Source organism: Colobus angolensis, unplaced genomic scaffold, assembly GCF_000951035.1.
Source record: "Colobus angolensis palliatus isolate OR3802 unplaced genomic scaffold, Cang.pa_1.0 Scaffold54, whole genome shotgun sequence".
NCBI classification, from domain to species: Eukaryota; Metazoa; Chordata; class Mammalia; order Primates; family Cercopithecidae; genus Colobus; species Colobus angolensis.
The window spans coordinates 1,977,216-2,003,492 of record NW_012118932.1 but is presented as its reverse complement, the minus strand read 5'-3'; the positions used below and the strand labels follow the sequence as shown (position 1 = coordinate 2,003,492).

Here is a 26,277-nt window from a genome sequence, read left to right as displayed (position 1 = left end):
ATTTTTTAGTAGAGACGGGGTTTCACTGTGTTAGCCAGGATGGTCTCGATCTCCTGACCTCGTGATCCGCCCATCTCGGCCTCCCAAAGTGCTAGGATTACAGGCTTGAGCCACCGCGCCCGGCCCATTTCCTTCCTTAAAAAGCTTGAATTAGTAATTCTGTTCTTCTTGGCCCTTAACCTTTTGGCAGTTGCTGTCAGTGGTTTCAGGAGTTTTTAATACTTTTTTATTCCAGGCAAGTGAAGGAATAGTCATCTCCCTGTATCCACAGGGGATTGGGTCCAGGATAATACCGCCTGCTGCCAATGGATACCAAAATCAGTGGCTGTCGATGCCCAAGTCCTTGATACATAAAAGACGTAGTATTTGCATATAACCTGTGCACATCCTCCTGTATTTTAAATCATCTCTAAATTACTTATAATACCAAATTCTACGTAAATGCTACATAAATAGTTGTTACACTGTGTTCTTTATTTGTATTATTTTTGTTGTATTTTTTCCCCCCAAATGTTTTCCATCTGCAGTTGTTTGAATCTGTAGATATGGAACTCACAGATACGGAGAGCCGACTGTAGTTGGGAGAAATTGTTTAACCACAGGCAATAGTTTAATTGTACCTAAAATATTCATTCCAGCTCCCAGAAAACAAACCATCTAACATCAATTATTACAGGATTCTTCTGTTTCTATTCCTGCAGCTTCATATTAAACCATTGGGTCAAGAACAAAAACAATAGTGTTTCCTATGCATTTCTGTATGGTAGTTAGTTCATTTGAAATGTGTAAGTAGAAAAATGAAGTCAGTGTAATGTGGAAATCACATTGATTCACGTGATTTTTCCTATACATGGGAGCAGACTGAGCCGTGGGAATAAGATTATAATCTTTAGCTGGAGAATAGAAAAGCTCTTGGCTCTTGAGCTACCTATGAGCAAGGTGTTCTTTGTACTCTCTTTAAGTAAGTTAAAGACAAGCACCTACACCGGGGCTTTCTGCCACAGAGATTCATTCCTAACCCAGTGTGACTCTTTGCAGATGATAGATTTCATTGTCTTCCTTACCCTAAAAGTATCTGTATGGTTTGGGCACCCACCAGCCCTATTTTAATTATAGTGTTGTCAGTTTGTGCACTTTTACTGCTTGCTGTGGCTCTTGCCTGCCTGAGCAATACAATTTAATGACTGCTCATTTTCCCTGACAGAGGCCATTTATTTTAACCTTGAAACCAAGAGTATAGTTTTGCTCTTGAAAGGATAATTTTTTAATTGTTAAAGATTGCAAAAGTGAAAGTAAAGTCAGTGGCTTTGATGTATTTTATTGATCCTAAAATATACTTTTCTCTACTTTTAACCTGTCTCAAATTTGGAGTTATTTGCAATTGATGTACTTCACAATTTATTTGGCAGTGTTTTTTTTTTCTTTTTTATTTTTGGGGGGCTAAATATAATTACTGGGGCATCTTATAATTGATGATGTGTACTGGATTCGTGGAATACGGTATTTGCTAGTTAGATAAATTTTAGAATTTAAAATATCCTGGTTCTGACTTTGAGAAAACCTAGTCTTCGAATGGAGATACTGTAATCTTTCGATTTGGGAACTGTTTTTGAAAGTTCGTGACACAGACTATGACAAAGTTTTCTAAGTATTTTACAAGATGGAGATGTTACAAATTTTATCTTATTTTATTTTGAGACAGGGTCTTACTCTGTTGCCTAGGCTGAAGGGCAGTGGTGTGATCATGGCTCACTGCAGCCTCAACCTCCCGGGCTCAAGCAATTCTCCTACCTCGGCCTCCCCAGTAGCTGAAACTACAAGCACACATCACCATATCCAGCTAATTTTTAAAATTTTTTGTAGAGGCAGAGTCTCAAAAGTGGTCCTGAACTCCTGGGCTCAAGTGATCCTCTTGTGTCAGCCTTCCAAAGTGTTGGGATTACAGGCATGAGCCACCATCCCAGGCCTAAAATTAACATTTCTATACACAGAATACACATTTTTCCTTCCGTGTCACTGTCACTTTTATGACAAATCTAACAGTGGTTAGACTGGATCATTCTCTGACAGGGACAGCATTCCTCCCTACCCCCAGACTTATTTAAAGTAATTTCCCCAAATCCCTTTGAGAAACTGGCTAAAGTTGTGAACATGTCTTCAGAAATAATGCTCACATCTCCTTACAATTCTTTTTTTTTTTTTTTTTTTTGAGGCGGAGTCTCGCTCTGTCGCCCGGACTGGAGTGCAGTGGCCAGATCTCAGCTCACTGCAAGCTCCGCCTCCTGGGTTTACGCCATTCTCCTGCCTCAGCCTCCGGAGTAGCTGGGACTACAGGCGTCCGCCACCTCGCCCGGCTAGTTTTTGTATTTTTAGTAGAGACGGGGTTTCACCGTGTTAGCCAGGATGGTCTCGATCTCCTGACCTCGTGATCCGCCCATCTCGGCCTCCCAAAGTGCTGGGATTACAGGCTTGAGCCACCGCGCCCAGCCTCCTTACAATTCTTTTACAATTTTCTGGTTTGCAGTTTTAGGCAGTTACACTTCTTGTTTTTGTTTTGTTTTGTTTTGTTTTTAGCATATTGGTTAGAAACTAGAGAAGTGTTGAGTAAGATGATACTGCCTTGATTGCCACTTTAAGAATGCTTCTGTTTCACCATCAAATATGATTGCTGGTAGATGCTTTAAAAGTTTATTTGTATTTCTGTATTGCTAAGAGTTTTTCTTCTCCTAAAATCAGGATTGGGTTTAAAATTTTGAGATTCTTAGGTGGTGGTTCTTAGAGCATTTATTGAGATGATCATGCGAATTTTGTTCATTTATCTTTTCATATGTTAAAATACATGAATACATGACTGTCTTAAAATTGAGCCATCCTTATTGTTAGGATACATTTCACATCATAGTGTTGGATTCAGTTTGCTTTTTTTCCTTCCAAAACATTTGAATTCATATTCAAAGTGAGAGTCTCTTGTGTTTTCAGGTTCTATAATCTGGTTGAGAAATTTGGAAGGTTTTTGTCTTCTTCAGGAAGGCAGCAATCAGTGTTTCCTTGGTAGATGTGAAGTGCAGATATAATACATTTACAATTATTGTTATCACTCGTTTTGTAATTCTGCTTATCTTACATTTATTATGGTTTTCATGCATTTGGTTTATTTGTATATAATCATGGGGTACAAGTGCAGTTTTGCTACATTAATAAACTGCATTGTGGTGAAATCAGGGCCCCCAGAGCATCCATCACTAAAGCAGTGCACATGATACCCACCAGACTGCCTCCTGTCATCCACCCCTCCCACCCCTCCACCCCTGCAAGTCCGCGTTGTCCATCATTCCACACTCTGCGTCCATGTGTACACATTATTGAGCTCCCGCTTACAAGTGAGAGCATGCAGTATTTGTCTGTCTGTGTCTGAGTAATTTTACTGAAGTGTTTTGGCTGTTTGGGCTCTTTTTTGGTTCCATATGAACTTTAGGATTTTTTTTTCTACTTCTATGAAAAATGATATTGGTATTTTACTGGGGATTACATTGAACCTCTAGATTACTTTGGGCAGTGTGGTCATTTTAACTTTATTCATTCTTCTGATCCATGAGCATGGGGTGTTTTTCCATTTGTTTGTGTCATCTGCCTTGTATTTCATCATTGTTTTGTAGTTTTCCTTGTAGAGATCTTTTGCCTCCTTGGTTGAATGTATTCCTAGGTATTTTATTATTTTATTTTATTTTGTAGTTATCGTAAATGGGATTGCCTTCTTGATTGGGTCTTTGGCCAGATCATTATTGGTGGATAGGAACACTACTGGTTTCTGTACATTGATTTTGTATCCTGAAACTTTTCCTGAATTCATTTACCAACTCAGAGTTTTTTTTGTGGAGTCTTTAGAGTTTTTTAGATATAAGATCATATCATCAGCAAACAGGAATAATTTGACTTCTTCCTCTTTTCTAATTTGGATGCCTTTTATTTTTTCCTCTTGCCTAATTGCTGTGGCAAGTCTTCCAGTATTGCATTGAATAAGAGTGGTAAGAGTGGCTATTGCGGTATTGTTCCAGTTCTTAGAGGGAATGCTTTTAACTTTTCGCCACTAACTATAATGTTGACTGTGGGTGTGTTATATATGGTCTTTTTTTATGTTGAGATACGTTTCTTCAAAACCTAGTTTGTTGTGGACTTTTTATTATGAAAGGAGGCTGAATTTTATTGAATGTTTTTTCTGAGTCTGTTGAGATGAGTCTATTGAAATAAGGCTTTTGACCTTATTTCTGTTTATGTAATGTGTCACTTTTATTGATTTGTGTATGTTGAACTATCCTTGCCTGCCCAGGATAAATCCCACTGGATCATGGGGTATTATATTTTTGATGGTGCTGTTGGATTCGATTTGCTAGTATTTTCTTTAGATTTTTCCATCTATGTTCATTAGTGGTATTGGCCTGTAGTTTTATTATTTTGCTGTGTCCTTTGTGGTTTTGGTAACAGGGTAATACTGGCCTCCATTCCTCAACACATGTTAATCCTCATCTGTTTCAGGAATTCACATTAAGCCTCACTGCTCCTTTTATGTTAATGTGTTACTGTTTTTCCTAAAACGAAGTGTGTTGGCATGCATGGAACAATATGTGGTACCAAATATTTCTTTTAAATTTACTCCTGAAATAATAAGTATTTGAAGGGTAGATAGGGAGATATGTGCACACTAATAATAATTCTATTTGTTCAACTGTTTGGTATTGATTTAAGAACTTTGTACTAAATATTTTATTAAATACTTAGTTTTTGGCCTTAATTTTAGTTATTTTGGATTTTCTAATAGATCAAGAATCTGCATCATTTCCATAATCAGAAAATTGTTTCTAAAGAAAGATATCTGGAAATTATCTAACAGCAGTTTAGTAGTAATTTAGTCACATTCCTATACGTACGTCATAGTAGTGAGTAAGTAAATGATATTGCTGATATTGTTAACCAAGATTAAGGGCAGCGTAAAGTTTTATGTCAAAAATAGTGGCCTGAAAATTGTAAACAAGGATGGGAAAATGTGTTTAGAATGTTCTTACTATAATCATTTAAAAATATGTTTCCTCCTTCATCCCTAACCCTCATCACCACTTTGTAATTCTTCTTAGTCTAAGTGTTAGGTAAGTTAGACTTGGACCATCCTTAGGGAGGCATTAGTTTTCTACATTCTACTTTATTGGCAAACTGGTTTTATATGAAGTTTTCAGTGTTACAAAAAATTGGAAATAGGTTGAGATAAACCTTTAGATAACAAGAAATAGAGATGAATATTGCTGTGTAATGTAATGATGGCCTTGAAAGCTACTTGGAAGTGCTTTCTCAATTAATAATTGTAAGGAACCCAAGGTTTCTCTTTTTTGAATAATTACAGGTTAAGCATCCTTTATCCAAAGTGCTTGGGACCAGAGAAGTGTGTTGGATTGTGGAATTTTTCAGATTTGGGGATATTTGCATATATATAATGAGATATGTTGGGGATGGGACCTAGATCTAAACATGAAATTTGTTTCATGTACACATTATACACGTAGCCTGAAGGACTTCATATACACTATTTTTGTGCATGAAACAGTGTTGTGACTGCAACCCATCACATGAGGTCAGATGTGGAATTTTTCACTTGTGGTATGTTGGTGCTCAAAAAGTTTTGAAAACTGGAGCATTTCGGATTTTGAATTTTTGGATTAGGGACGCTCAACCTGTAATAGAGAATAGACTTTAGATTTGGTAACTGTTTTTATAAAAGGTTTTCTTAAAGGGACAAGTATAAGGGAACTCAGAAACTTTAAGAGATTCCCGTTGGCTAGAGATATGTCAATTTCAGGTTCAGAGAAGATTTTTTCAATAGATTTTATCATCAGATATGTGTAATCCATCAATTTGCCGTGATAAATTTTATAATAATTCAAAGATACTCATATACTGTAAAATTTACTGTTTTAAAGTATACAGTTATGTGTGCAGGGTTGTGCACCTACCACCACTAACTAATTTCAGAAGGTTTTCATCATCCCAGAAAGAAATTCCATATCCATTAGCAGTTGATACCATTTCTCCCTCTTGAGTGAAATTGCTGGGTCTTAAGATAACTTCATGTAACTTTTTGAGGAACCGTCAAACTGTTTTCCAGAGGGAATGTGCCGTTTTACATTCCCATCAGTAATGTACGAGAGTTCCCATTTTTCCACATTCTTGACAACACCTGCCAGTCTTTTTTTTATTATGGTCCTCATGTTGGATGTGAAGTAGTATCTCATTATGGATTTGATTTGCATTTATGTAATGACTAATGATGTTAAACATCCTTCCATGTGTTTATTGGCTATTCGTATATCTTCTTTGGGAAAATGTTTAAATCTTTTGCCCATTTTTAAATTGACTTGTCTTGTTGTTGAGCTATAAATTGTCTTCTGGACACTAGACCCTTATCAAATATATTATTTGTAGTATTTTTCTCCTCATTCTTTGGGTTTTTTTTTTTTTTTTTTTGAGACTGAGTCTCGTTGTGTCACCTAGGCTGGAGTACAGTGGCCCGGTCTTGACTCACTGCAACCTCTGCCTCCCGGCTTCAAACGATTCTCCTGCCTCAGCCTCCCAAGTCGTTGGGACTACAGGTGCCCGCCACCACACCTGGCTAATTTTTGTATTTGAAGTAGAGACGGGGTTTGACTATATTGGCCAGGCTAGTCTCGAACTCCTGACCTCGTGATCTGCCCACCTCAGCCCCCCGAAGGGCTGGGATTACAGGCTGAGCCACCACACCTGGCTGCTGTGGGGTGTCTTTTCACTTTCTTGATAGTGGCTTTTGATGAACAAAAGTTTTTTTTTTTTTTATGAGTCCAATTTGTGTTTTTTCTTTGGTTGCTGATGCTTTGGATGTCATATCTAAGATACCATTTCCTAATCCTGAGGTCACAAAGATTTACACTTACGGTTTTCTAACTGTAGCTCATATTTAATTTCAGTTAATTTTGTGTTAATTTTTGTATATAGTATAAGAAAAGGGTCTAATTTCATGGTTTTGCATCCAGTTGTCCCAATATCATTTATTAAAAAAAAAAAAAAAAGATTGTTTCTCCCTTGGCACACATGTCCAAAATCAATTGACTATAAATGTAAGGATCTATTTCTGGACTCTTCAATTCCATTGATCTATATATCTATATTTATTCCAGTACCGTAGTCTTGATTAATGTAGCTTCGTAGTAAGTTTCAAAATCAGGAGGTGTGAGCCCTGTACTTTGTTGTTCATGTTCAAGATTATTTTGGCTATTCTGCATTCCTCGCAATTCCATGTGGATATTAGGATCAGCTTGTCAGTTTCTGTGGGGGAAAAGTGCCTGATGGAATTTTGACAGAGATTGCATTGAATGCTATATAGAAACTAATTGATCACCTTGGGAGATGGCAGGGAGCCAGTTTTTCAAATCTGTCTTGGAAACTAGTAAATAAGGGTATTTTTCCTGTTTCACCTGTGTGAACCATACCAACGGATAACCACATCGTAGGTGAAGTGTCTCTTTATACATGTGTTCCATTGCATTGGTGAAAAATAAAGAGCGATTTCGTTTGTCACAATTTTTGCAAATCCCAGTGAATGAATTAGTTTAGGCATTGAATATCAAGAGCTGCTAACTTTACAAAAAGAGAGACAAGCATATGCCTTCTGATAAAATAACACACCACCACCTGTAGTCTCACCAAAAGGACTGAACGTGAGACTAATCAATTCCTTGTGTCCAGCTGCCAATTTGCAGGAAATAAGGAAGCAAAAGGACTACATTGAAGAACCCCCTGATTTTGCATTCATTTTACTGGAACTTCTTTAGGTCAAATGGCTTGAGTTTTTCCATAATTATAGGAAATAAAAAAGGATCAAGAGGGAACTTATAGATTAAAAGCTACTTAAAAGACATAATTTTAAAATTATTTCTTTCCTTTTCAGAATGAGGCTTTTTTTTAATTTTAATTCCTTTCACGTCCCTCCAAATTACATACGTACATTCATAGACATGGATATACACATACACATATATAATGATACATACATACACTGTTGCTTTAAAATGTTTAAACAATGCATTTATATAAAATTTTAAATATATTTATGTACACATATAGTTTCATGTAGAAAATGCATATCATGTGTGTATAAGTATCTATAGCTTTGAAACATCCTTTCTTCATTCAGTTATCTATGTTTTTACTTTGTCCTATTAGAAGATGTAGATTTCTGATCAATTTAACTTCTATGTAGAATTTCCTACGATGGGTGTGTCTCCTTTCTTTAGACATTTTGTTAGTTGATTGAAAGGCAGTTTATTGTCAGTTTTTTAAAATTCCAAACTGTAGTGAATATCCTTATCAGTGAATCTCTTCTAAAGTATATCCTAAGTTGTTGAGTACCTGTAGAGTTTCAAAAGACGGCACCAAATTTCCTTCCTTGTATCTACTCCTGAGAGTACTTAACTTGTGCTTCCACTCAACTGAGTATGTAAACTGTGTTAGGTTTTCTGTGTTTATGTTAACTTCAGCCTTGCTTGCAGGATAAAGTTAGAGAACCTTTTTTTATTGGTTTTGAAAACACCTGTGAAAACACTATTCTTGTATCATGTTGAATAAGGTAATGTTGATATAAACCAGATTGCTGTTTTCCATGTGATTGTACCATTTTACAGAAGGATGTTGTTTAAAAAGTGATACTGGAGGTTGTATAGTAACTTTCAGCATTCAAGCCCACAGTTACGATTCTTTTTTTTTTGGTATGCATTTACAAATGTACATTTTTCCTCCCATCTATACAACAGATAACTGGTATTCCTCCTTAATACTGCTTCATACTGTCTCTCAGCTGATGCTGGTTTTTTTGTTTGTTTGTTTGTTTCTTCTCACTAAAGAAGTTGAGCATTTTCCCCTCTAAGTTTACTGACCCATTTTTTTCCTACTTTTAAGTTCAGGGGGTACATATGCAGGTTTGTTACATGGGTAAATTGTGTGTCACTGAGGTTTGGCATAGGAATGATCCTGTCACCAAGATAGTGAGCATAGTACCCGATAGGTAGCCATCCACCCCACACCCCCTTCCACCTCCCCACTCAAGCAGTCCCCCGTGTTTATTGTTCCCATCTGTGTGCCCGTGTGTATTCAGTGTTTAGCTCCCACTTACAAGTGGGAACGTAATAGTATTTTGTTTTCTGTTCCTGTGTTAGTTCACTTAGGATAATGACCTCCAGTTGTATCCATGTTGCCACAGAGGACATGATTTAATTCTTTTTTATGACTGCATAGTATTCCGTGGTGTATATGTACCACATTTTCTTTATCCATTCCACCATTGGTGGACATCTTGGTTGTTTCCATTTCTTTACTATTGTGAATAGCACTGCAGTGAACACGCATGTGTCTTTTTGATAGAATGATTTATTTATTTATTCATTTATTGATTGATTGATTGGTTTTGTTCCCAGTAGTGGGATTACTGGATACTGACCCACTTGTGTGCCTTTTTAAAAAAATATCACTTTATGTTTGCTATTTTTATTTAAATCATTGATAAGAGCAACTTAATAAACCTTGGTTTCTTGCTGAAATTCTTTTTTTATTGTGCCTTGCTTCGTGTCTTTTCTTTATGAGTAGGTTTATTTGAGGGTGATGGGAAAGAGAATATTTTATTTCAGTGTGGCTTTATTTATGCCATCGGCCTTCTCAGCTTGGTGTGAGGAAGCTTTTTTTTAATTATAGTAATTTTTTAGAAACAGGTTGCATAGAGGTGTGTGTGTGTGAGAGAGAGAGAGATTATAGTTAAAATAAAAAACGCTATTGTCTGCTGAACTAATTTTCAGGTAGAAATTAAAATGGCTGACTTTAAAAAATTTTGTATGCAAGTTAATGGAGTAAGAAAACCAGACTAAGGGGCATAACTTGGGCTTTTCACGTTGACTTTATTTAAATAATTGTATCTTAGAGATACATGATTTAGCTAACATTGGGTAAGAAGTGAGCAGTCCAGTATTCAGGCTTCTCTATCACCTAGCTTTGAGTTATTTTTAATGTTTAAATTAAATAATTTTATTAAATTATTGGCATTATTTCCAAAATAAAATCCTATTTCTCAGATCTGATGTATTAAACCATAAATATACTTTTTATATTGCTAAATATTGAGTATTTGGCTAGTTATGAAAACCATGATTTGAATTAAACTCACTTTGCTTATCAGGGCTTTTTCATATTTATTTTCTTTACTTTACAGAAATACAGGTATCAGGATGAAGATACACCCCCTCAGGAGCACATTTCCCCACAAATCACGAATGAAGTGGTAGGTCCCGAACTGGTTCATGTCTCAGAGAAGAACTTATCAGAGATTGAGAATGTCCATGGATTTGTTTCTCATTCTCATATTTCACCAATAAAGGTAGGATAGTATCTATTTATTATTGTTATGAATTACTGTTACTTTTGTTAGACATACAGCCCATGCTCGGAGAGAAGTTTTCTTTCATGTAGGTTCTCCCCACCCCCCACCCCCATTGTAGTTTCATAGTTATGGAGAATTTCAAGGTGCTCGTTAGTACTCAGGAAAACGGAAAACATTTTTAAATATATATTTTATAAATGAATGTTATTCAGTGATGCTATCTTTAAGTCTAAAAATTCCCATGAAGGAAATAACTATTAAATTTCAAATACAACACACTGAAATATTTTCAAACACTTGCTTTTAAATATTAGTTGGTATAGAAAAAATGTGTTTCCAGCACTTTGGAAGGCTGAGATGGGTGGATCATTTGAGGTCGAGAGTTTGAGACAAGCCTGGCCAATATAGTGAAATCCCGTCTCTACTAAAAATACAAAAAAATTAACCAGGCGTGATGACGCATGCCTGTAGTCCCAGCTGCTCGGTAGGCTGAGGCAGGAGAGTCGCTTGAGCCTGGGAGGCGGAGGTTGCAGTGAGCCTAGATTACGCCACTGCACTCCAGCCTGGGCGACAGAGCAAGACTCCATTTCAAAAAAGAAAAAGAGCGTTAACATAATCTTTAAATTCCAAATATGTGACCTTTCCTGATCCTGTCATCTCTCCCCTCAGAAGTAACTACAATCCTGAGTTTATTTACCCTTCTTATTAAAGTTCTACCATATATTTAGATTGCTAATGAATTGTTTTGCATATTTTGGACTTTATGTAAATGGACTCATACTGTATCTTACCTTTAACTTGCACTTTTTACTCAGTATCACATTCCTCAGGTTGATTAACTTCACTGCTTCAGAGTTTTCTGTTTCATGAATATACTATAATTTATTTTACTTTTGATGGATATGGATTTATTTTCAAGTTATTACTAGTATAAAAGGTGCTTCTAAAAACACAGGTTATATATACATCTTTGTGAATAATGTCAGAATGTTTCTCAGTAGCTGTATTATTTCCATTTTCAGCAGCTAAACATCTAACGTTTTTAGTTGATCCATGTTCTCGTCAATTAGTATTCTTATTTTTGGCATTGTTTTGGTTTTGAAATGGTATCTGATTGTGATTTTAATGGGAATTTTATTAGGGAGGTATGATGTATTTATTGATCCTTTAGGTTTCCTTATCTGTTATGGGCCCATTTAAGATTTTTGCTCGTTTTTGTATTGGGTCATTCTTTTTATTGATTTGTATTTCTTTATATATTCTGAATACTAATCCTTTATTGGTTGTGTGTATTTAGCTTAAGGATCATTTCTTACGAGTAAAATGTACCTGGATTTTGTAATTCTCTTTGAGGAGTGATAATATACTACTGGTTAAAATTTTTAGTGATTATAGTACGATTCAAATTTTCTATCAGTTAATTTTGCTAGGCTATTTTTTTTTTGAGTAATTTTTAACATTTCAGAATGTATTTTCAAATTATTATTTATGATATCCTGCTAATACCTTTTAATATCTGTAGCATATGTAGGCATGGCCCCTTTTTTGTTCATAATATCATTTATTTCAGACTCTTTGTTTTCCTTCACCATTCTTGCCAAAAGTGTCAATTTCAAAGATGGTCTTTTCAAAGAACCATCTTAAAAAAAAATTATCTTGAGTCCTTGCCCTGTGTGCCCACCCTTATCCCTCTGTTCTTTTACACATATACACATACATATAGACGTGTTTATGTATGTACATGCATATGTGTATATGTAAATATAAATTACACGTAGGATAGCTGAATATCAATTAAAGATTGTGTTCAGTATAAGTAATCTGATCTTCCCTTGAGGAACTAAAAGAGAGTTAGGGAGAGTAAACAGCCAAAAAATCAGTTGGCTGTTTACCAGTTAGTGGCAGAAACAGTTCTTTTATCTTTTCTTCCTTTCTCTTTCTATCATTATTATTTTTTTCTGTTTTGGTTTCTTTGAGTTTATTCTGTTTTCTTGTTTTTCTAGTTTCTCAAGTCAGTTGCTTATTGCACTGATTACCAGCCTTCTTTTCTAGTAGTATTCATTTATAAATATTTCTTGAAACAGGATTTTTAAATGTATCCCACAAGTTTGAATATGTAATGTTTTCTTATTGTATTTTTTTAACGTCCAGTGTGATTTGTTTTTTGTTAGCCTCATGAGTTACTTAGAAGTGTGTTTAATTCTTAAATATTAGGGACTATTCCTTTCATATTGTCTTTTTTGTTTTTGTTTTTCTGAGACAGGATCTTGTTCTGTTGCCCAGGCTGGAGTGCATTGGCTGTCATAGCTTACTGCAGCCCCAAACTCCTGGGCTCAAGTGATCCTCCCAGCTCAACCTCCCAAGTAGCTGGGTCTACAGGCACACGCCACCATGCTTGACTGTTTTTTTGTTTTGGTAGAGACAGGGTCTTGCTTTGTTGCCCAGGCTGGTTTTGAACTCCTGGCCTCAAGTGATCCTCTTCCCTTGACCTCCCAAAGTCCTGAGATAACAGGTGTGAGCCTCCGCACCTGGCTTATATCTTCTTTTGGATTGTATTTTCTCATCTCATTTTCCCTTACTATTAGCTTGGAAGTTAAAAATTGTTTCTCTTCCGTTAGTGGTTATTGTAGAAATTTTATTATATGTTTAACTTAAAAAAGTCTGAAGTAAATAAATGCCTTTCACTCCTATTCCAGACAGCATAAGAACCTTAGCACACTAAAGCCGGAGCTCCCCTCTTGTTGTGTGGGCTGTTCCTGTCAGCCCAGGCCTGGTTTTATCTTGATTGAATTAATCTAATTTGTTTATTATTTTTGTCCAAAAACACTCCCGGGATATGCATACTTTTTAAATTTCTGATGTTTTGAATTTCTGGTCATCCTCATTGTTACAAACCAACCAAAGCCAATTTGCACATGGCCAACTCTGGTCTTTTGGTAGGTCTTTTACTAGTTATTTTGGTATGTTTGCAGATTATGACACAAGCAGACATTTAAACAAACAGTGAGCCAGCATGCATATTTTGTGTAGCCTGTTCTTTAAATCTGATGAAACCCCAGCTTTCCGTTGTTGCCTTAAAAATGCTCATTCTAAGCAGATAAAACAATATTCCAGACACAATATTTTGTTTATCCAGAGTCTCCAGACGTCTTACGGGTTAAACCTAAGGTGTTATCCCTAAGGGTTTAGGCCTCTCCAGAGTCTTCCCTTTCCTAAGCAAGGGTGAATTCTGTCTCTAAATTAATTCAACCAGTTCTCATAACTGGGATACTATGCATTTCACCAGCAAAATCCCATTTTGCTCTTTAATAAGCCACTACTTTCATCAGTGAAAACCTACTTCATTATGATAATTGGAAAGACTTTTGGTGTAAATCAAAGATTAATATGACAAACCCCCTGTTTTTTGTTGTGGTTTTGTTTGTTTGTTTTGAGACGGAGTCTTGCTCTGTTGCCCAGGCTGGAGTACAGTGGCACGATCTCGGCTCACTGCAAGCTCTGCCTTCCGGGTTCACGCCATTCTTCTGCCTCAGCCTCCCGAGTAGCTGGGGCCACAGGCGCCCGCCACCACACCCGGCTAATTTTTTGTTATTTTTAGTAGAGATGGGGTTTCACTGTGTTAGCCAGGATGGTCTCCATCTCCTGACCTCGTGATCTGTCTGCCTCAGCCTCCCAAAGTGCTGGGATTACAGGCGTGAGCCACCGCGCCCGGCCGACAAAACCCTTTTAGCAGCCATCTCCATATGTGATTCTTCTAATTAAATGCTGGGTGATCAATCTTGGTACGTGAATTGGAATACAGACTGGCCTTTGGGAGGTTTACAAGTTCTCCAGGTGTTTCTAATGTACGGGCGCAGTTGCAAAGCATTGTCCCGCCACTATTACTGCTACTGTAGTTGACCCTTGAACAACATGAGTTGGAACTGCACTGCTCCACTTATATGTGGATCAAACAAATGCAGATTTCAAACAAATGCAATCAAACATAAGAATATGTGTGGGATGCAAAACCTGAGTATACAGAGGACTGACTTCGTGTAAGTGCATAGCTGACCTCAGGACTTCAGTATGCGAGGATTTGGGTACACTCGGGCAGTCCTGGAACTAGTCCCCCGTGAGTGCAAAGCTGGAGGTATTTTCCTGCACTACTGTGCTATCTGGGTTGAGCTGTTAATATTTACAAGTAAATTTCTGACATCATTTGTCGAATCCTCCTTCTAGAGGGCGAGACTTACATTTATAGTATTGAGGAAGAACACATTAATACTTTAAGATTTTCACTGCGTTCTTAATCTGATTCATTCGTTCCTTAATCTCCTGACCATAAGTGATGTAAAGTCAATTTTTTGGTATCTGCTTTAAATTGCTCTTTTTCTTTACATGTACTTGCTTTTTGTTTATTATTACAATGATAAAGGATTATGTCCCTTACAGCTTCTTAAAGAAATATTTTATAGAGGCTTACATAAAGGAGTATGTTATTAAAATTAAAATGTCCTTTATCATCAGTTGTAAGACTTACCTTTTCCACATTTACCATTTCTGAAATTGGTAGAAATCTTCCAGTTGCTGGCATTTTCTCATTGCCTTACCTGAGTGGCAGTCTTTGTGTAGTCATATGTAAACCTTTGTTGACACGACACATTTTGTTAAGATCAAGAAAGTACCTCTTGAGGCTCTCGTGAGTCTCAGGGCACCATGGTCATAATTCAGCTGGTTCCATGAGAAGCAGCTGAAAACCTGGCCGTCTTTGTAGGCCATTCTCTTGCTCTGCCTTGTTCGTTTTGTTTTATGTTGTTGGGTATTAACAGAATCAATCTCTGAAACAATTATAAATAATCCTCTGGGGCTCTTAAGTGAAACCACTAGTCCCCTTTCCCTCACTTTGGTTTGCTGGCTGTCTGATTCATATTTGCAAACTGAATAGATAAGGATTTTCAATCCCAGTAGAAAAAAATTGTGTATATTCTCTATCATTTCTTTCTAAATCACGCTTTAATATGTTTGTGTTTTTTCCTATTGTAAACTTGTTAAACACCATTTTCTTGTATATTTCCTGTGTAATATCACGATGTATTAAGTACTTGATACATACTGTTACCTGATATATTTGCACCATAGTTTGATGACCATATCACCTTTCTGATATCTGTTACCTTCATTTTTATTAGATTTTGTAAGGAAAGCTACAATGAGTAATCTTTGGACATGAAAAGTATTTAGTTTATTTCCTTTGGATGGATTCCCGGAAGTCAAATTACTGGGTCAAAAGAATATGAACGTTTCTCAAGTTCTTGAAACTTTCTGACAGATTGTATTCTGATAGAATTGTAATTTAAGAATGATTAAGGCTGTTTGGGGAATTTCTACCTGCTTCCCCTCTTTCATTCATCGGTTACTGTGGCAGGTGCCACGTGAAATAATTATTTGAGGTGTGTAATAGATTTGGAGTAGGTAGGCATATCAGAGTAGGTAGGGTTCCTTTAACTTTTTGTTAGAAAACCAAAATTGAAGAACAACCCTTATTTTGACATAAGAAGGCAAGCTTTAATGTTTTTTCATCTTAACTTTTAAAAAACCAGAATAAATGTTGTAAGAAGCTCAACAGTTTATTTAAAATACAGCGTCAAGTATTAGACTAGTAGTCTGTTTTTTAAAATAAAAGCTAATATAGAGAGCTTTTCCTCTTATATAGTATTGTGGTTTAGAGTGATGTGAACAGCTGTTATGCTGCATGTAGAAGGCAGAATATAAATTATTATTTTTATAATTTGAAAAAGTATCTTAGAATAACAGTGGTTTGCTGAATAGATTGTAAATTAGGCACAGCTTTAGTCTTCACAATTCTAATAAAAGCTAATGTTAAAAATAAAATTTAATAGATGCTTTAAAAATCAACTGCTAGGATATTAGTTGTGTCAAGCAAGTACATGCATTTAGCAAACAGTTAGTAAACATCTATGCTAGTAACTTTGTTAGACATCAGTGATTAGCATTTTTTAATGGAAAGATATGATGTAACATGAAAGAGGGAGAAATTAAATTCTTGGAGTTTTCTGAAAAAAGCAAGTTGACATTTGAACAAAGTGTTGAAGGATGTGTAAGATGCCAAGTCGGAGGAGGCAGTTACTGGGGTAAATAAATACAGTGGAAGGGTGATAATCACAAGAAACTATAGAAATGCAGGAAGGTTTATGATATTATTGCTGATACTTAGATTGTAGGTTAGGAAATGAGGGCAAGATCTAAAGATCTGTATGATGAATGTTATTATGAAGGGTTTGCCACCGTGAAATATGCCGTGAATTAATCTATTAGATTATTGTGGTGGTGGTGTGGTGATGGTGGCGCTCATTACTGGAATCATGAATAAAGTAAGATAGTGATTGGGTTACTTTATTCAGGACTTGGCATAAAGATAATTATGATTTTATAATTTAAGACTCTGGAAGGGATACTTTCTTGCCAGTGTTGGGAAGAATAACAAGAAAGAAATTGGGGATGTAATAGTTTTTTTAAAATCTTAATGTAGAAGAGAAGGACACAGTGGGTAGATTTTGGGGTTATATAAGAAAGTATCAAGATTCTAAAACTAAAAATGAACTGAGAATTAGGAAAAATTGTTAGAACACTAAATGGAACAAATAATCACCTCGCCTTTTCCCAAAAAGTTTGAAATGTACATGAAGCAACAAGGAGGACAGTAGGAGCATTATTGAGTGTATGAGAGGTTGCAGTGATCATTGAAGAAACAAAGAATATATATTTGGTTTTTGTCTTCAATGGCAAGAAAAATTATGTTCAAACTATCGTATATAAAGTAAACATTGCTAAGAGGGACTTGAAATCAAACCAAAAAAACAGAAAATGAGCAGATAAGTGTGCTAAAAAATATATTTCCTAGTGTTTTATTTCATCCAGTAGTATTGAGAATACTGTGAAATGAAATCCCTAGCAAAAAAAAAAAATGTAAGAAATGGGAGTGGCAGAAAAATGGACACAAGCAAATGCAGACCTTTTGAACCAAATGCTAGAGGAATAGAAGTTTTCCTATTTCTAGTATATAATGAGCAGTTTTTGAAATCAACTTTATTTTTACATCTCTGGAACATGTTAAAATATTGTTGAATTTTATCTATTTTAGATGGACCTGGTATACTAAGGTGAGCATATAGTTTGCATACATTGACCACTAGATGGTGCTCATACAGAAGGGATTTTGTGTGTGCGACATTCAGGGTTTTTCTAGATAAATAACAAATCTATATGTTATTGTCAGTCTTCTCAGTCTTGTGTTATCTCAATACAGTTCTATGTTTTGAAATTTAATAGCCCACATTAGAAAAGAATAATAAAAATGCCTGTTATATTGCATTTACATTACTTTAGCTTGGTAATTACTTTGTATTTTTTCTTTTTTTTTTTGTACTTTAGAGTTTCAGTATTGCTTGTCCCCTTGTCCTTTACATTTTTACATTTTTCACTAAGATTATTTAGTCAACTGGGCATGGTGGTAACCCCAGCTACGTGGGTAGCTGAGGCAGGAGAATGGCTTGAGCCAAGGAGTTCAAGACCAGCCTGGGCAACACAGTGAGACTCCGTCTCAAAAACCAACATAAAAGATTATTTAGTACTTGCCTTTGTTTCTGTAACTAAAGACTGCTGGGTTTGTGACTTTAGAAACACACACAAATAACTGAGAGCCTATCCAGTATACATTTTTAACTGTTTTTACTTTCATTTAATATTACAAAGTAAATATTCCTCATAGTCATAAATGTTTCATAATCATGTTTTGAATTACATAGTAATCCACTGAACTAATCATATTTAGTTTACTAAATTAAGCTTTCTCCTATTGTTTAGGCTAGAATTCTATAGATTATATTATCACTCTGAAAAAGAAAAAACATTACAGAAAAAAGAATATTAATTCTTTGTATGTCATATTAAAATGTTAATAGTGATTGCTTTTGGTAGTTTAGATTGCATACCATCTTTTAATCCATTGTTGTAAATAGGATTTTCCTGGTTTTTCTTTAATGAACTTAAATTTGGTTTTAATGGAGTTGTATCTTTCATCTCTGCTGTGTAATGAGAGAGGATATTCTAAAGCAAAGAACAGTTGGTTGCCTTCCACCTCCCAGTCTAATCTTATGGGAAACCCCTCTTGTGATTTAGGTGTAGATTTTATGTGTGCATATACTGACTGCTGTCCAATGGATGAGGTGTTCTAGATTTTTGTAGGTCATGTAACAGGACATTTTCATAACGAAGCCTTTCTCAAAACTTGAAGTTGTTTTCTTGATGTGAATGGATTTGGATAGGAAATTCACATTGAGAAGTATTTCTTCCCTGCACATTGGGGAAATATGGGGGGCAGTGATCTATCAACTTTAGATTGTACCCCTAAGTTCTTTGGCTCTGTAGGCTAAATACATGTACACTAAGAGCCTACTATTGTATGTCTGTTAGTACTGTTTACAGTTTGAGGTAGGAGATTTGCATTCAGGAGTTATATTCCTGATCTTCATCCATACTAATTCAGAATAACAGAACTCATGTCAGTTCTTGGGTTTTCTCCTCCCCTTTTCTTAAGGTTTTCATCAGACATCGATCAAGGCACATATTTTAGGGCCAGACCAATTACCGTAGCATTTGTATAAACCACACTAATCAGGTATTTAGTAGGTACCTGGTCCATAATAAAACTTGAATTTTTTTCCAGGAGGTTTCACTTTTTCCTTCACAAGAGTATTATTAGTTACCTGTCCGCCCTTAGTGTTTTCTTATATTCTCCTACTCCGAATTAGATAGGATCACTCTGTCTGGGGCCACAAGTTGTCAGCTACTGCCTGCACAGTCCTTGGGAAGAAGCAGCATGCTTTCTAGTATAATCTGTCACAAAATATCTTACCCTCAAGAGTCCCACATGGCTCTCCACCCTTACTGAGCACATGTTCACATCTTAGCAGAGGTATCATAGAGACAGCATTAGCATATTTTCTTGCTGAGTCAAGATTTGCAGTGGACCTCAAGGTTGCAGTTTGACAAAAGGCTGCATCTAGTTGGTGCTGGTAAGCACATAGACAAGCAAGATTTTGTCAGTCTACATTCAGTCCACATCTGAAAAAATTCCGTGGCTGAGGTTGGGACTTACGACATGTTCTTATTAACTTAAAAATTGAATTATTCAACCAATAGTAAATTATTAAGTAGCGTTTTTGTTCACATATTGTTTTAAAATGACCATTGTTGTAATATTTACTAATATAGCACAGTGTTAAGAGGGCTTACTTGGGAGTTTGTGATTCTCAAACTTGAAGATACTTAGGAGTCATTTGGGAAGCATTTTAAACATAAAAATTCCCAGGTTCCCCCTGCCCCTAACATTTTGATAGGGAGAGGATACACCAATCTGCATATGTAACTAGCGCCCCAGGCAATTCTCAGGCGAACTATTATGTTAACGTAGATGTTAGATGTTAGAATATGTTTCTTTAGCAATCAAGTAATAGTATTTGGTGAACCAGAGTAGTATTTATGTAGAGTTGGATAAAACACATTTCACTGATTATAAAACAAAATATTTACCAGCATTCTTTTTCATTTTTAGAAATTTATGACCTTGTAATCTGAATGTTTATAAAATACTAGAGAGATGATTCTGATAATTTCTTGAAAGTTCTTTTTTATCATAAAAGTTCCAGAAGCAAAATACTTGTTTTAGTAATTAATCTACCTTGAGACTCAGTTATTAATCATTAAAAGCCAATACATTACATAAAATGATAAAGGAAAATCCATTTGTAATAAAGCGCTATCATTAGATATTCAGAGTTGAACGTAGGCAGCACCTTTGAACAACTTAGAGCCAGTGCCAGATGATGTGTAAGATCCTGCCTGGTGTAGAAATTTGGATATGAATGACAAAGATTCTTTTAGTGAAATCATTTAAACAGTCAGAACTATTTGCAGAGAGAATCCTCTTGTATGTTTTAATTCAGTTCATATTTATAATTTATATAAGCAGTGAAGGTGCCATTGGGTTTTACTACAGACTGTGGTTGAAACTTGGTAATCCAGGGTTTTTCCACCCAGTGCTTTAAATCAGGCACCCCACAGGGTCTTGGTAGTCCAGTGTTTATAGCATCCTTCTTTACCTGCTAATCGACCTCACTTCCTGGATTTCAGTCCATCTAGTTATCAGCTAACAAAAGAACAGCTTTTGGTTCCTGCAGACGCTGGTGAAAAAATAATCATGAGAAAGAAATCCACCTTATGTCGTCTTTTTTGTCTGCAAAAATAAACTCAGCCATCATACAGCTACTAACAGGTACAGAGGGAAGATACGAGCTCTTTCATAGGAAGAAATCGCTGAGAAAATGAGCATCATTTCTCAAGGTTTTTATTTTCCCTGATCTACAAGTGATGCTGCTGTAATTCTAGCTGCAGTTTTTACCGATCATTCACCACTCAGCAGCTGGTAGAGAAGTAAGCCTGCTTGGCAACCACCTGCAGGGCTGCAGAGATGAATTACATTTTCGGAAACAACACACTTCTGTACTCTCGCGGCAGTCGAGGAGGCAATACTAGCTCTAGCCATGGCTCAGCAGGCCCAAAGCAGAAACACTGGGCAAAAAAGGGCTCGTCAGACGAACTGCAGGCTGAGCCAGAACCTTCACGCTGGCAGCAGATAGTTGCATTTTTCACTCGAAGACACAGCTTTATTGACTGCATCTCGGTAGCCACCAGCTCCACCCAGGTAACATACCACTTGTTGAAGTTATTTTCAATCTATTTCTGTTTACATTTGCTTTGTAAAAATGTCTTAATATAGAGTTTTTATTTAAAAAAGTCTTATGGCTTGAAACCTTGGATGTGTAGAAATGTATGTTTTCTGTCCATCCGTGCAGGTCTTTAGCACAAAAGGGGATACAAGAAATATTTTTCCTTATGTTCTTATGTAATACCAAACAAAATAGCCTCAGATTCAATTGAATGACTTTTCTAAAAATATAAACCCATTGATACATAAATTAAAATGTGAATTAATAATGCTCATCTCCTTTTTAGACTGTGCTAAATGCTGTAGAGTATGATGTCTGACCAAAGAAAATACTGGTTTGTTTAGTTTTTGTATGTTATTAGATAACCTTAGGGAGACTATTATAGTAAAGAAACAGAAGATACTTTGAAATATTTTCATTTTTCAGTGTTTTGAAAATAGACTCAATTTAATAATTGGCTAGTATTATATATACTTACATCTTAGCTATATTATGGCTTATTCAAGGAATTTAATGAATCCTTTTTTGTAAATATTATTTATCTAGCTTAATTTGAAATTAGTGAACTTGTACAATTACACAGTCATGGAATATTTTTTCACATATTAAAATCACAATTTAAAGAGATGAGCAAATACTAAAAGTCTCAAAATTTTTAAAAAATCACGTAATACCACTTTTTGAGGAAATGAGCTATTGTCTATAGGAGGAAAAATAAAGAAAAATTAATAATTGTTTGAATGAAATATCTATTGTTTGGTACGGGGTGGTTTGGGGAAATATTCATATTTCTAAATATTTTCAAGCAGTCAGTTCAACTTTAGTAAAAATAAAAGGATGAGAAATTGTCTAATTTAAAAACAAGTTGAGAATACATTTGTCCTCTGACATCAGTGATATTTAAATTAAGAAAATACATACATACACATTCCTTAGGATCTTTTAAAATAAATTCCCTTAAAGCTATCTTTTAAAGAAAATAATAGAAGCAGCACAATAAATATAAACTATAACTCAACAGTTCTATATTTCTTTATATATTTTTTATAAATTTCTTTACTGTTTTTGGTTACTAGAATAATTGTCTTTTAAAAGTGTGGATTTAAAATAACATCAACTTTCTTAAGTAAGAAATTCTGCTTAATTTTCTTAAATATTTGGGAGAAATGGAATTACCTAGGAAGGGGGAGTCATTACGTAGGCATTGAGGTTAAGTTACAATCAAAACTTATTGAGTGGGCAACCACTGATTTAACTCTTAAATTGAATACTGCCCCACGAATTTTACTAACCTTATTTTGACTACAATTATATATATCACAAAAGGATGCAAAGACTAAAGGTTGACAGTGTTACTCATTGTAGATAATACTACATGGTATTTTCCATTGTCAACAAGAAAGATATCTTTAAAACTTTATATATATATATAGTCTATGTAAATATACACCCTTCTATGTATGTATACACAGATAACACTAGCATTGATATATTTGTCACTCATTTTATTAAAAGCATGCAAATGAAAAGACAGGAAGAGTAGTTCATGTATAAGCTGTTGAAACCACAGAATTACATTATAGTTAATTGGGAGTTGGAGCAAAACGTTGCTGTCATTGCGCTAAAATAGTCATGACCTCTATTTGCTGATCAATTCTACAAAGCCATTTTAAATGTTATCCCCTTACCCACTTTGGTTCAGAGTATTCCTGCATGCTAATATGTGAGTTATTAATAGTTTTTATTTCTTTCATACCTCTTTCCTGATTCTCATCTTGTCTTTTTCATTACCTTTCTATTTTATTTCTAGAAATACAGGTATTAGGGTAGAGGTAGCTTCTGTTTTTCTTGCACTGGAGTACCCACATTTTGTTTTTCATTTTATACATTTTTATAACTGATACATTGGATAGTTTATATATCTAATTTTTTTTATAACTTGAGTTCATTTTACAAGTTATAATAGGACTGAAAAATAACTTTAGGTATAATTGGATCTTAGTTGATGCTAGAATATTTTTTTAAATTTCACTTACTGACTCCTGGCTGGCAGCTTTCTTTTGCAGCACCAAGGGATTTATTGTTAGAAACAACGTAGATTGAAATTTCATACTTTGAGCATATAATATATACCTTTGAATATAATAGGGTGATTTGTACTGTGATTGGTAAATAACAGAGGTCTCTTATTTCACTGGTGTCAAAAATACTCTTTTTAAGATTTGATAGAAAGATTACCTTTGAATCTAATTCCTTATGACTAAGCCACATGATACTTTTTGCAGATTAGAGAGTTGTTATAAGTCAAGTTCTATTAGTATGAAAATTATCTGGTTTAGTATCCCCCCCAAATACAGTATAAAAAGTATCTGGTTTAATATCCCCCTAAATATACCACAGTACATAAAAAGAACCTGTACTTTATAGATTCATTTAAATTGCTTGTCTGCTGGAGGTATTCATGTTCATAACTAAGATTGTGTGCCATGTTCTGCTAGGATACCTGGAACTCAGTAGGAAGTCATTAATGTTTTTTGAATGATAAGGAAGCTGAGCGGTTATAAACTTTTGCAAGACACCTAGCTCCTCAGTTAGGGTTTGGCATGTAGTTGGTGTTAATAAATGCTTATAGAATTAATTAATTTTTATTCCATTCACCTCAAATGTTATCTCCTGGCCTTCCAAAACATGACAACCTAATCTGATACCTCTTGAGTACCTGTGTTGGTTGGATCTTCTCTCTTCCCTCACAAGTGTCTTTGGTTTTTCCCAGCAGCCCATCTCCTTTTCCACAGCCTTTGCTTCCCCTCCATTCTTCATATTATCCTCCAGTCACACTTCCCGGATGCCCCTGATTTCCTCACCCCTTTCAGTCCCCACTCAATATGTGATAGCCAAATAGCTTACAGACTGCCTCTAAGTTTTATCATTTGATTTTATCTCATTTTACATTGTGAGTTTTTTGAGGGGCTTTTTTGTTTTTTAATGTTAAATTAAAATGAGTTTCTTATGAATTACATTGGTGAAACTTTTTCTGTTTGAGGCTTCATAGTGTTTTTGTCCTTAATTTCAAACCATTTAATATAGAAAAAGTTCTCTGTGCATTGCCAAGCCCTCCTTGGTTCCTCACCCTCAGCATCCCTCCTATTCTTGTGTTTAGGATCACTTAATAATCTGCCCCGTCCTACTTAGCATACGCAGTCCTGTTCCGATCTGGGACCAGTTTTCATATTCAGCAGGGTTTTAAAGAACTCCAGTGCAGCACTTCTAGACTTTACTTGATTAACGCCTAGGTGAAAAGTTTCATTTACTTAGTGATATCAACATTTATTAATGACAGTAGTAATCTTATGAACTTTAAATAGCTGTGAAGTGTTCGGTCATTTTGAATGTGTGTATAGCAACTATTCATACGTTTTGGACTACTTGAAAATCTCAACATATAATATCATTATACATATTCAGAAAGCTCCCCCACCCCTCAAAAAAAGCAATTAACATGCCAAATTAAGCTAAGAGCAGCAGAGCTCTATTCTTAGAAATATGGAACAGACATAACTTGTCAGAAGTGAAATAGAATAGTAAAATTTTCTTAAAGAGTAAGTATTAGCTGAGTTGAATAATCTGCTTAGAGGAAAAACCCTGTCCTAAGTTAAAAATACAGGAAAACATTGTTCAAGTAACTGTGTGGAGAAATATTTAGGCTAATTTGTATACTTAAAAAATATTGTTTGTCCTAAACAGGTGCCTTCTGAGTTAAAGAGGATTTAATTTTTAGAGCTATGCATTGGATATATTGTCCAGGAGATAATAATAACAGCATCAGTGTCATTGAGTCACTTCTACCAAATCATTTAATGTATATGTTAATAAAGTACTTAGAACAGCATCTGCCACATAGTAAGTGCTACATTAGAGTTAGGTGCACCTGTTATTTTTATATCATTTAACTCGAACAGTATATGAACAAATTCAGATATAGATTATTAGTATCTATATATAGGTATCTATATATATTACTAGATATAGATACCTCAGATAGTGCAGTACATTCAAACATTCAGTAAATATTGTTGACTGATGAAGTTAACTTGTAAGTACAAGCCGTCCACTTTTTTTAAGAACCAGAGATCTCAACACCTTTAGTTACAGGGTTTAAGGGAGGTGCCCCAAAGAGCCTTTCAAATTCTTGATGAGACTACCAGGTTTTTGACCTTTCCTCCCCTCCTACCACTCCCTTCTACAAATTGGTAAAAACCAGTCACATGTAGATGACTAAATTTAAGTGATTATCCACTTCTTACCAAGCTCCCCTAAACATCCCCGAAACATATCATTAGGACTATTTTTAGATCCTACATCCCTTTTAGCCTCAGTCAACACAAAAAGTCCAAACCATCCAGATTGCAGCTCTGCCTTCTCTATACCAACTCGCAGACTGCACATGAAACTTCTAATACCTAATTCCTGCTCTTATTCTCAAATAAATCATCTTGCTGTGTGTTCCAGCCTGTTAAAATAAGTGAACTGTCTGTGTGCCTGAAGCTCACCCATTTACTCTGTACTAGATCTTAGTCCCTTTGGTTGTTCAAGAACTTCCAAAATCCCCTTCTCTCTTCACTGCATCATCTGTCTTGCCTCTGTACTGCCCCTAGACTTGCCTCTGTAAGTCCCATCAGGATATACCCCTGCTATAATATCTTTCATTAAAACAACCAGCCAAAAAACCCACTTTGTATAAGTGTAGATTATCAAATCCAATGGCCAGTTTTCAGTGTTCGTTTTACTTGACCCTACAACAACTGTTAACACAATTGATTACTCCCTCTTCTAAATTCTTTTTTTCTCCTTTGACTTGTGGATAGTACTGCTCTTTTAATATTCTACCGGCCTCGGCCGGGCGCGGTGGCTCAAGCCTGTAATCCCAGCACTTTGGGAGGCCGAGACGGGTGGATCACAAGGTCAGGAGATCGAGACCATCCTGGCTAACACGGTGAAACCCCGTCTCTACTAAAAAATACAAAAAACTAGCTGGGCGAGGTGGCG

The 26,277-nt window shown here is 35.5% G+C and overlaps 1 protein-coding gene across 8 annotated transcripts in view; it reads left to right on the top strand.

Annotated features, from left to right (window-relative positions):
• The window catches only part of DLG1 (discs, large homolog 1 (Drosophila)), a 291,014-nt gene that overhangs the window by 93,804 nt on the left and 170,933 nt on the right, over positions 1-26,277 (top strand). For 5 of the 8 annotated variants that reach the window (XM_011961193.1, XM_011961195.1, XM_011961194.1 and 2 more), the window contains exon 5: positions 10,274-10,438. In XM_011961193.1, the coding sequence (XP_011816583.1) occupies positions 10,274-10,438 (165 nt within the window). Of the gene's footprint in view, positions 1-10,273; positions 10,439-20,646; positions 21,207-26,277 lie in introns of those variants that run through there. The other 3 variants (XM_011961198.1, XM_011961197.1, XM_011961196.1) reach the window with 2 other exon arrangements.